We start from the raw sequence: 12,531 nt of genomic DNA, 5'->3' as shown, positions 1-12,531 counted from the left end.
AGACTTCTCACAATGGAAACAAGAACAAATGTTGGAGTTTTTTTCTCATAACATGTTGGAGTTGTTTTCTCATTGGTCCCTTAACCCTAAAAGGGCCGGGGCATATATATTGCAATAAAAAGAAAATCAGGGTCGCCCCCTCAACTTTTACCGCGATACCCTTACATAAAAACAATTTCCCGACCCGAGCTTTCCTGACTTTTTAGCCTCGAATCTTGCGCATCTTTGATACCAAAAACATAAAATTCCCTCAGCGATTTTTTTTATCGGCGCTACGCGCCGTGAAAACTGAATGTCCACATAATGTAGTGTACACAAAGCAGAATTACCATTGGTGCATATGAATAATTAATTACACATAATTCCAAAACCCTTGACATATAGTCATGAAATGTTTTGGGTATGTATATATTAAGTTGTTATATGCATGTACGGAGTTTCAATTTGTTCGTCACTCGATGGCCGAGAATCACCCCCCCCCCCCCCCGGCTGTGAGATGGTAATAATATTAACCCGGCCCCTTTTATAGGGTTAAGTACTATATCAAGTCAAATGTATCGCTGACATGTATCTATTAGAATATCTCTATATATTTTGTTAATTTTGCACGTCATGTCAAACAGTTAGCTTAAAACGTAAACCATAATCTGCTGGGGGAGATTACCAGGATCTTTTATTAAATATTTTGTTGTAATGTGTATGCGCATGGCACTGTGGTTTCAACAAAATTAATACATTATGTGGAGTACACCCACGTCGCCAAGACTAGACGTGAAAAAAGTGGGACATGAACGAAGTACATGTAGGACCCGGTTGAAAGAATCTAGGCCGATGCTGAATTGCTCAACCAAATTGGCAGAATGAAAATCTTTTTGTGTCTATTATTAGCTTCAATGGTTCTGTATTGGGAGTACTGCAGTTACACACTGCTGGTTTTCCTATCGTGGTTTACACAAAGACGAACCGAAATTGGTTCTCGACAACTTGTTAGGGCTCAATTTAACGTGAAAAAAAATGTCAATTTCCGACGATTGCACACTTTTTTGTAAAACCATCAGTTTGGAAGAAATTATGCACCCGATGCGAATTGTATAGTACATTGTGTGTATAAAGTAACACCGTCCCCCCCCCCTCCCTGTTTGTTTGCTGGAAACTATCACTAAAGTTACAAGTGTACATGTGTTGTATGTGTGTTTAATCACAAAGAAATTAAGTCCCAAATCAGATGTGTATTCCTTCGTATATCTCTGAAAATGTAACATGTGCATTTGAACGATAACTTTTGGTGTCACGTTGCATACATTTGTAAAATTTGTTGCATGTACTAATACCAGGTGTGTCTTTTTTTAGGATTAGGAATTTGTAATGCCGTAAGGTTTAGTGATGGTGGTAATAGTGGTATATATGTATGTACATGTACTGGAACCTTTCACCGGTGTTGTTATTATAAAATATAAATATAACTCTATAAAAACAAAGTTGCATGGAATTTATCAAAAGATATCTCAAAAGTTAGCTTGAATTACATGTACATTGTACATGCAAAGTCAATAGTCAGAAGTTATAGAAATGTAATTTTCAGATGAAGAAGTGGGCATATGGCTTTCAATTTTGAAATGAAAGTGCTGTAAATTTAGTTCATTCGAACAGAAGGTTCAAATTGTTTATTTGTTTTTGATCCAAGTTTAGGCCTAATCAGCTTGCTAAAATACATCACATTGGAAGGGACCAGACTAAATCTAAAATACCCATTTTCAAGTAATATGTTACTTGATTTGGAGAAGACTACTAAATCACGATTTCTACCCCCAAAATAGTTAGCAAATGTTATCGTCAATTGTGCATTTTCCCCTCTTATGTGTCTTATGTGATATCATAGTCTGTTTAACGAGAATAACACCTATAGGATCTGTGTACTGAATCAGCCTATACTACGAAAGCCCTGTAGTGCTATCAAGTATATATTTTGTCCAAGTTCGTTTTTATGAGATATATTTTTCCCAAAGTTCGTTTTTATGAGATACATTTTTCCCAAAGTTCGTTTTTATGAGATACATTTTTCCCAAAGTTCGTTTTTATGAGATACATTTTGTCGAAGTTCGTTTTTATGAGATACATTTTCTCGAAGTTCGTTTTTATGAGATACATTTTGTCGAAGTTCGTTTTTATGAGATACATTTTGTCGAAGTTCGTTTTTATGAGATACATTTTCTCGAAGTTCGTTTTTATGAGATACATTTTCTCGAAGTTCGTTTTTATGAAATACATTTTCTCGAAGTTCGTTTTTATGAGATACATTTTCTCGAAGTTCGTTTTTATGAGATACATTTTCTCGAAGTTCGTTTTTATGAGATACATTTTACGAAGTTACGGAGTTTTATGAAGTTACGGAGCCCCTAAAGTGACATCCAAAATTATTTTTTTATCTCGTGCGCACGACATAATATCTATTGCGCACGAGATTATTATCACGTGCGCACGACATATATCTCGCGCGCACGACATATATCTCGCGCGCACGACATATATCTCGTGCGCACGAGATAATAATAAGTATTAACGGAGCTTGCTGCACGTGCAGCGGACGAGTTTGTGTGTAACGAAAGCAGCGTGTCAGTTACGGAGCCCCTAAAGGGACATCCAAAATATTTTTTTTACCTCGTGCGCACGACATAATATCTCGTGCGCACGACATAATATCTCGTGCGCACGACATATTTCTCGTGCGCATGAGATAATTATGTCGTGCGCACGAGATATATGTCGTGCGCACGAGATAATTATGTCGTGCGCACGAGATATATCTCGTGCGCACGAGATAATTATGTCGTGCGCACGAGATATTATGTCGTGCGCACGACATAAGAAAATAATTTTGGATGTTCCTTTAGGGGCTCCGTAACTTCATAAAACTCCGTAACTCCGTAAAATATATCTCATAAAAACGAACTTCGAGAAAATGTATCTCATAAAAACGAACTTCAAGAAAATGTATCTCATAAAAACGAACTTCGAGAAAATGTATCTCATAAAAACGAACTTCGAGAAAATGTATCTCATAAAAACGAACTTCAAGAAAATGTATCTCATAAAAACGAACTTCGAGAAAATGTATCTCATAAAACGAACTTCGAGAAAATGTATCTCATAAAAACGAACTTCGACAAAATGTATCTCATAAAAACGAACTTCGACAAAACGTATCTCGTAAAAACGAACTTTGAGAAAAATGTATCTCATAAAAACGAACTTCGACAAAATGTGTCTCATAAAAACGAACTTTGGGAAAAATATATCTCATAAAAACGAACTTGGACAAAATATATACTTGATGGCACTACAGGGCTTTCGTACTATACAAGTGAACTAGTCATGCATTTACTTCAGAGACGGAGGCAGGCCCCATACACGGTACTTGTATGGCCTCTGCTTTTAGAGGTTACGTCGCCTCTGGTAACCGGCAACAAAGATTAACCCTGGGGCCACTGCGTCGAATTCAGTTATTCCGTTCACCGCGCTATAGTTGGTTGTGCTGTACACAACATCCAAAAACTGGAGTGCAACGGGCTTGACATGTTTTCGTCGTTTAGTCATTCGATCTGATCTACAAATTAAAAGTTTAATTTCGACTGGCAAATTAAACTTGAAACGCAACTGATCTTAAAACTGAACACTTGAACGGCTCGCAAAGTATTCCACAATTACTTACCCTTCTAGATTTGTACGCTAATCCCTAAAAATCATCAAACGGGGGAAGGAACACAAACCCTTCCTCCATGATAAGTCTAGTGAAGCTGGTCAAGGTAGTAATTTGAGTCAATCTTTTAGGCCAAAGTGAGACTTAAGCAAGTCTAATTCACAAGTGAACCAGTCAATCAGGGAGTCAGTTAGTCAGTCAGTCAGTGACGGGTACCAGCGAAAGGCTGGCCCTCATGGGACCAACAACAACTCGAGATGTAGGCCAATATAGAACATATGGAAATCTTCGGCTGTACGTGGGATTTGCTGATATGGCCTTTTAAAAAATCTCCATTCAGAAAATTGTTTGGCAACTTGCAGTAGCAAACAAAATCAAGTGATTCAAACTCATCTTTTCATTTTATAATCCTTACCTTTTCCCCTTGTGAAGATGTCACCGAGTTTCATGCGACAACAGTTTCACAGGGCCAGGGTCACTACTCCAATCACTGTAGGCAATACGCTGTCACTCTCCATGCACCGTGTGTGACAACTGTACGGGGATTTCAGAAACTGAAAATAAAAAACAACAAAACTCCGATGTAAAAGTGAAAGCGCCCACCTGCCGAGCAAGGACATAAAAGCGCCCCGGTGCTCGAGAATAGAGCGCCCGCTGTCAGCTCTTTAGCACAGAGTGTTGGCGACCTCTAATTCCTATGATCTCTCATTGGACAGATTGTTGTAAACTTCAGTGTGTTCATGACGCATGCGTACGGAGTAGGTCCTTAGTCTGGTTCCCTGACCTGACAATTTCCCGACGCTCTGACGTCTAAATTGTAGGTCAGGTAACCGCCACAGGGCTAAAAATAAACATGATGACCCTTTTGCAAAGCTCGGCTCCGTTTCCGGTTTGGCTTTATCATAAAACGCTTTTAATGTTCCGATCGAATTTATAAAAATCCCTTGCTTCATATGAAATAAAGTTTTATTTTCTGTAAGAAAACATTGACTAATGTTGAGCTGGAATCTTCAAAGTTAGGGCATATGGCAGGCAACGCCAAAATGGAGACGAAGCCGAGTTTTGCAACCGTCGTCAGATTCAGAATAGTACATGACGCAGCAAAGCTCGCCCCTCGTACGACCTGAGTGTGTACGCGATGCATAAAGTCGTCATAAAATTTCAATGATTCTAAATACAAACAGTGAACATTAATTATTAACTCATTTGTATTTTTTAATAAGCATGGCAGGTAAATAAATCCAATTTTATACTCGGAAATACCCGGGCGCGATCCGAGATTGTCGACGAAATGTAATCGGCAAATCATTTTGACATTTTCGGAAATGAGAGATATTCCTCCTGTTTTGGTCAATATATATATTTTAGCGGTTACCTGACCTAATATTCATCAGATATAGTCAGAATCTTTTGGTCTGGGAACCAGACTAAATACGCCAAAATCCGAAATTCAGGAAAAAAATTACTCACAACTCTCCAAGGGGTTAGAGAAACACATCAAATTAAAGCTTATTTCATCATCTTTCATTTTCTTTTCAATTTTTTGGGTTTAATCTGTGACTTTTGGGAGAAAATTCCATCCAAAGATAGTCACCCCTAGAAATCGTCCCGTAGCCCATCGGCATGTTGAAATATGATGCCTCCGCTCCATTGCAAAATGTAGCAATTTTAGGGTCCAATTTCATCCAAATTTCACATTAAGAAATACGACTTCGGAGTCCTAGTACACGGCCTCCACCCCGGTTTTTTTTTTACAAACCCTTAGGCCAAAAAAGGCTCCGGTTTCTGGTATGGAGCTTGCCCCCAAAGTGGTGCGGCGACGCGGCTTTTTTTTTTTTACCCTGGTTTTTTTTTCAAATGTCGGCTGATGACTGCAAATGGTGCCCGACTAAACTTAGTGCGACTATATAGGAGTCCAGAGAGGCCACATAAAGCTTATTTTCGATCATAACCCCATCTAAAAACACGTTAATATTGTGCAGCAGCAGGATTCCAGTCAAATCAGTGAGTTTGGCGATTTTGAGACATCATCTGTTATTGAAAAAAAAAAATCTTTTTGCCGACGCGCATGGCTACGGCGACGCGCGCGCATACCAGAAACCGGAGACTTTTTTTGGCCTCAAGTTCATGACCACACAATTCTTTAAAAGCACAAAACTTGAGGGGGTGCAAATCGTGATTTGGCCCGCGTTGGCATTTCGGCCTATTTACTGGCCTGCAACCTAAAGTCGGCACTTCAAAGGGTTATAGAGCACGAAATGTTTCCATATGAATAACAAAACCAGGCATTTAACCAGAATGTCACATACAAATATTCCTGTTGCATGCTACTACTTTCCGTTTACTTCCTTTATACTTCATTTTAATATTTGCTAAAATGTTTTTTTTTTATTTTGCTTGTAGCGTTAGTTTAGGGGCCATTCATAATTTTCAATGTTTTAAAATTTCGACTATTTTTCCAAATTGTGGGTGGGTGGGTCAAGCTAAATATTTGAAATTCGAAATTCACTTTTCATGGGAAAAAAAGAGCCAAAAAAAAATTGATCTTTTGACTTGCCTGAACTACGCGCAAGCGTTCCGATATTGCGATGCGTGTTTCTTTTCCAACTTCGTCCCCTGTATGTTCTGTACATTTTTTTCCGAAAGGACACGCAACCCGCACAGGCTCGCCAGTGGGATGTAATGCATGTACATGTACATGTTTTTTTTATGCCTAACAAATCAGTTTTTTATTAATCGAAATTAGGGGTGGGTGGGTGGGTCAAAATAATTTGGAAAAAAAGTCGAAATTTTAAAACATTGAAAATTCTGAATGGCCCCTTATGTGATAGGGATTGATTTGGTATCCCAAACGCTACAAAAGCAAAACAAACGTTTCACGGTCCGATGTTGCTGCAGGTTTTGTTTACGTTTAACAGTTTCTCTTTTGGACACAAACTTTGAGCAGGGATGTAACAACGGTACCATTATGCGCTGCACACGTGCCAAAAATAAATAAAGTGACAAAAAATGAAAGCAAAACTGTCAGCGATGCACATATTGGTCATGATAATAACCACAGAAAAACATACCAGAGGAAATTACTATACACAGTATTTAAAAATGGCGATGACCAAATTAATCGCATCTTTTACCGTCATATTTGGAGCCATTTTGCTCGGTGAGTTTGTTATTCTTCTTTCCTTTTGAAATGCTGTAAACTGTCAAAGTAGTTTGTTATTAACCAATCATTTCGCTTCTTTCTGGCCCTCGTGATTGAGAATTAAACCCATCTACTGTCAAGCCGGAAGTAAAAGGCTTATGAAGGCATCGTATCACAAAACAATATTTTGTTATTGTGAACTGGACATGCCGGCATTTTAGACCTGTGAGATTGCAGTTTAGAAGACAATGAGTTTGTGTCAGATGAAACTGCTGCACAAGATCTTAACATCGCAGGACCGGATTAGGTGTTCCGTTGGCCCTACTCCATTCTATCCTAGGCACCAGTTGTTCATGCTGGTGCTAAGCTGTACTGAGCAAGCCAGACCACATTGTATATAAACATGTTCGTGGGTCCTAGTGTTCGTAGGCCCCGAATCTTTTGTCACAGTGCCCACTATGCATATTTGATGATCCGAGCCTCATGGGTGCAAACCGGTAAATAATGGGCCCGAAAATGCCTACGCCGGCCAAGTCACGATTTTGCGTGCCCTCCAATTCTCCAGTATTAGAGCATTTTGTGGGCTGTGAACTTGAGGATTTGTGAAAAAAGAAAGGTGGAAGTCGTGCAGAGGACTGCGAGCTTTTATTTCTGTGAAATTTGGATGAAATTAGGTCCTAAAATGGCTTTATTTAGCAATGGAGCGCAGGCATCTTTTTTCAAAACGGCGATGGGCAGTGTTGTAGTCGAGTACTTTTTGCCTAGTATCGAGTACTGCCGAGTACCTAGGTTGCCGAGAACGAGTACGAGTACGAGTACGAGTACTTGTGTTTCCGAGTATAAAAACAGGTCTCCGAGTACGAGTACTTGAACGTCTGAGTACGAGTACGAGTACGAGTACGAGTACTTGTACTTCCAAGTACGAGTACGACTACGAGGACTTGTATTCCGAGTACGAGTACGAGTACTAGTATTCCCGAATAGGCATTGGGTACAATGTGCTTGAAGCCTAAAATTATGTGTTCTGTTAATCGCGTGATGCAACTTAGGGTTCGTCTTTGTAAGCTTTTTCAATTATTTGAAATTAATTTGTTTTTTAAATCGGCAACAGCAGTCTCAAATCAATGTAAATATATTTTTCAAGGAAATGCTACACCGCTAACTGAGATACAGACGTGAAAGTTCAGGGCAACTGTCATTTAATAAAATTATTCTAGCCTACAGTGTTGTGCATTTGATTTTTGATATTATTATTTTTTTCATGTATTTTCGGGTCCTTTGATTTCTCAGACTAAAAAAAGAAAGAAAGTACAACAAGCATTAAGATGGCTGCGTCAAGATTTCTTCACATGGTGTTTCTTCCTCATTTTACGCGTGATGAAGTTTGGAGTTGTCCCGTATGTTTTTGATATGCGACGCGAACAGCACAAAACATGCACGCGGCACTTTGGCGTTTCACGCCGTTTTGGACAAATTTTCTGTGTTCCTTGAACCCAAACTTCACAACAGTGGACACAGACGACATGATACATGCATTTTGGGGTTCTTTGAACGATTAGCTTATGCAATTTGGGTACAAAAAAAAGTGAAAAGTGCCACACAGGCAAGTGTAACCGAACGTCGACGGTACATGTACACCTACAAAGTACATATGAATGCAACGTGCATTCAAAAAAAAAAAAAAAACCCAGCAGATTCGCGTTTCTTGGTGTCTACGCATTTAGCCTGCTTCCCATTCCTAGGCCTCTGTTTAATAAGGCTAAGCCGCTGTGGACCTGCTGAACCAGACCAGGGGCCGTTTTTCAACCCTCGGCTTCGGATGTGTCTCTTTCTCCATTCACGCAGATTGGCAATGGGGCTGGACCCGTATTATAGGACCGAAACCGGGGCTCAGCAAACGGCTTTGCCCCAATCACCCAAGTTAATCGTACGACCATTTCAGGAACACCCCGTGGCGCACAGTGTGTACAATGATTGGCCATTGCGCCCACATACAGCAAATAGGTCATTGTCGGTAATTGGCCCTGGCCCTGTCAGACCTTTATACAGACCCGGTCACTGTTAGCTGTTCGTTGTGTTTATACGGACGTGCGAAGAAGAGAGAAAATTTCGAGTCTCCGCAATCGACCATTTGAAACTGAAAGTATCGATAAAATAAGGTCGTGATAACGTAAGTGATATACTATATTTTATCGAGTACCACTATTCGAGTACGAGTACTTTGATGATCGAGTACAATTTTGACATTTGCCAGTACGAGTACGAGTACGAGTATCGTCTTATCGAGGACGAGTACTTTGACATTCGAGTACGAGTACGAGTACTCAAAAAAGTACTCGAGTAGTACCGAATACGAGTACCGAGTACGAGTACTACAACACTGGCGATGGGCTCTTTGACTGCTTTTAGGGGTGATCATCTTTGGATGAAATTCTTTCCCAAAAGTCTTTGGTTAACCCCCCCCCCCCCACCAAAAAAAAGTGTACAGGAAATAAAAGATAATGAAATAAGCTTTAATTTGATGTGTTTAAACACCTTGCACCTTGTGAGTATTTATAATAATTTTGGGAACTGCGCGTCATTATCACTGAAGGCTATGGCAGTCTGGTCTACTGGTTTACTGGTCTACTCTATTTCTGGTCTACAACCTGATATCACCAGTGCATTTGTTATTAATTTGTACTCCATTTTTGTTCTAGTGCGTTCTGAGGACGTGAGTTTGTCGAGAACGAGTCGTTACGAACTGGAGGGCCGTACAACCTCGTTCGCATGTATCGTCACGAGAGATGATATGGGCGAAGACAGTAAATACCACATCATTTGGAGTCTGGGCACCAGCGAGATCAGTAATTCGACGAGTGACTTGCTCCATGTTACCCTGCACAGGAACATGTCGGGTGCAGTCCTGGTGTGTCAGGTGTTCTCGCCTAGCTTCAATTTCAAAAAAGCGACATGGACACTTGACGTCATGTGTAAGTTGCCTTTAGATATGCATTTCCCCGTGATATGTTTTCGAGTTTCACCTCGAAAAAAATATATATTTTCCAATTGCTATTTTCTTTGCAATATTAAAGTTATTCACTTTTGAATGAAACATCGAAAGAAAAAAATATCCATCACCGACGTTCAGTTATTGAATTAGTTCTCCACAAACTTCGAATTATCCGGGTTTCCAAGCCAATGATTCGGCTCTCGCAGGGTGAGTTCATTTGTGTGCACTGAATAATGTACGTTAGATATGTTGGTTTTAAAGACAATGATGATTTTCAACGATTGATTCGACCAAAACTATAAAAAAAAAAATCATCCCATTTCAGATCCACCAAATGGCGTGACTCTAGATGTGAACTCTACCCACTCTTGCGAGAGTGACTCGATGTGTAGCGCCGATGTCACGGTCGGGCGTTACTACCGTTTCACCTGCAATGCCTCCGGTTCGAATCCCGCCAGTAACATCACCTGGCTGATCAACACCAAGGGCAGATGGGGAACAACTCAGAGAGAGATTCCCGCGGATAGGAGCCGGTGTCGCCAAGCTGAGACCGACACGGACTGGGATACTTCGAGCCATATCAACCTTCAGATACTCCTGGAAGATCGACACGGCAGCGTCGCGTGCAGGGTGATGTTCCTCGACGCAAGTACGGTGTTCAGAGAGATCGTAATGACACTGCAGGTCGTGGAGCCCGTGGAAGAACCCCGTGAGTATTATCAAAGGTTCCATGAGATGACTTTTCTTATGAACACATGTCGTGCAACTTTCTACTCCTTTTCTAAAATGCTTGAAAACTGTAAGACATCCCTTTTGGTTACTTTGATTGAAAAGTGCACTTCTTGAAATATTTAAAAATTGTCCATTGCCTTTCCAGACAACTGAGAGCGCTGCTGCTGTGATGTCATTTTAGGAAGGCACTGTTCAATTGAGGGGGTTTCTGTGCAAATTTTGAACCCCAAAAATGTGCTCATTGCTCACAAGTGACAGCCAGTCAGTCAATGAGTCATCAGTCGGTGAGATGGCTGTACAGAGAAGACACTCACTGGGCGCAAACAATACGATTCTAACAAATCGCAAAATACGATTTTACCTAGGAAATAGGCCTAAAGTTCCTCTGCCAGAAAACCCGGAGCTGGCGAAATGGGTGATGGTTGCCTGCATCCCAACGGCGGCGATTATTACTGCTTGTGTAATTGGCATGGTGATTGCTCGAAAACTCAAACATCAATCGGCACCGCGCCAGCCACGCCCACAAGCAGATGCAACTCCGCCATCTTCTCCTAAAGAGGTAAATTTAATAAAGGGTCATCTGAACATTTTTCGTCACTATGTAAATACGTTAATCCGGAGGCCGCAGGTTAGAATTCTCATCCAGAAAATATCTCTGTTCAATTTCACAATCATTTTTAGTCATCGAAACATGTCAACTCAATTAATAGCAGGAAATGGTCGTATAACCCACACGGAGGAGACTGAGGTGAATATAGATTCTTTCTGCAATCTCGAAGTCTCGATAATCGACATTTGCCAGATCTAACCACCTAACCACACCGCCACTTGCTATGATCTCAGATCATGCTTGCGCTAAGTGTTATAGTCTTCTAATAGGCTATAAGCGCCCTGAACGAAGGCATATAACATTATATCATTGCAGATTTTACAACTCATCCAATGACATGTTTCATCGCACAATCGAAAATTGCGAAACAAAGTGTGAACAATCATCGATTTCGTTTTACGTTTCAAATGAGTAGGCAGGCCTTAGGACTTCAGTGTTTAAGTACACTTTTGCTTACCCTGGCCGGTTTGGAATGTTTTATTGTCCTTGTTTTCTGTTCCTCTATCTCCTCTCTCCTTTCAAACTGTCCACCCTCTCCCCCCCCCCCCCCGGCCCATTCCTTCTCGCATCCTTCAGTCCCATCAGTCTTGTCTGGTTATATAATTTTCCAATTTCCAGTTTTCGTTTACTTTATGATATATATTTGCTCATGCCATTGTACTATAGTTCATTTGTTGGCCGAGTAAATAATAAGAATAATAATAAATAACCAAACCAATAGTGTTGCACATTAGTTACGTTTTACGCTGATGATAATATCACGAGTAAAAGTGAAAGAGGAGAACTTAATTTGAAAAGTATATATTTCCTGTTTCAATTTTTTTGTTTTTGTTATTATTCATTTTTTGAATGAACCCAGGGGGAGAGTCACGTGTCAGAAGATGAGGGTTTGTATCAGGAGTTGCCAGTGATTCACGACCAACAAACAGAACGATCAAGTCCAGACCAGAACACCCCCCTTTATCACACCACCATCAACTAAGACTTCTGTCAAAGGAAAAAAAACCAGTTTATTTTCGGTGTTTAACAACAATGTATATGTTGGAGTTGTTTGCTCGTTGGTCCCTGAAGTACTATATCAAGTAAAATGTAGAAACAGAGATATCTCTAATTTGTTAAATTTGCGCGCCATAGCAAACGGTTAAAAAGTAAACTATAAACTGCTGTAGTACATAGGGGGAGATAACCAAATTGTTCCCTTTTTTCCTGTTGTATGTGCATGGTACTGTGGTAACAATCCGCGAAGGAGGTTGTTTTCATCGACGTTGGTTGGTTGGTTTGTTTGTGAACAAGATAACTCAAAAAGTTTCGGATGAATTTTGATGAAAACAACTTTAGGGGGTTCAAGTACAAATCGA

General features: G+C 40.2%; 1 protein-coding gene across 1 annotated transcript; it reads left to right on the top strand.

Annotated features, from left to right (window-relative positions):
- The first annotated feature begins 4,921 nt into the window (after positions 1-4,921).
- LOC119732289 lies at positions 4,922-12,155 on the top strand. Its single transcript, XM_038205752.1, has 5 exons — positions 4,922-4,928; positions 9,539-9,811; positions 10,157-10,540; positions 10,929-11,122; positions 12,033-12,155. Exons 1-5 carry the CDS (start codon positions 4,922-4,924, stop codon positions 12,153-12,155), a joined length of 981 nt encoding a protein of 326 aa, XP_038061680.1.
- The last annotated feature ends 376 nt before the right edge of the window (positions 12,156-12,531 follow it).

Source organism: Patiria miniata, unplaced genomic scaffold (assembly GCF_015706575.1).
Source record: "Patiria miniata isolate m_02_andy unplaced genomic scaffold, ASM1570657v1 HiC_scaffold_1, whole genome shotgun sequence".
Taxonomy (NCBI): domain Eukaryota; kingdom Metazoa; phylum Echinodermata; class Asteroidea; order Valvatida; family Asterinidae; genus Patiria; species Patiria miniata.
The sequence above is the reverse complement of the archived record's forward strand: the minus strand, read 5'-3'. Positions and strand labels throughout refer to the sequence as shown.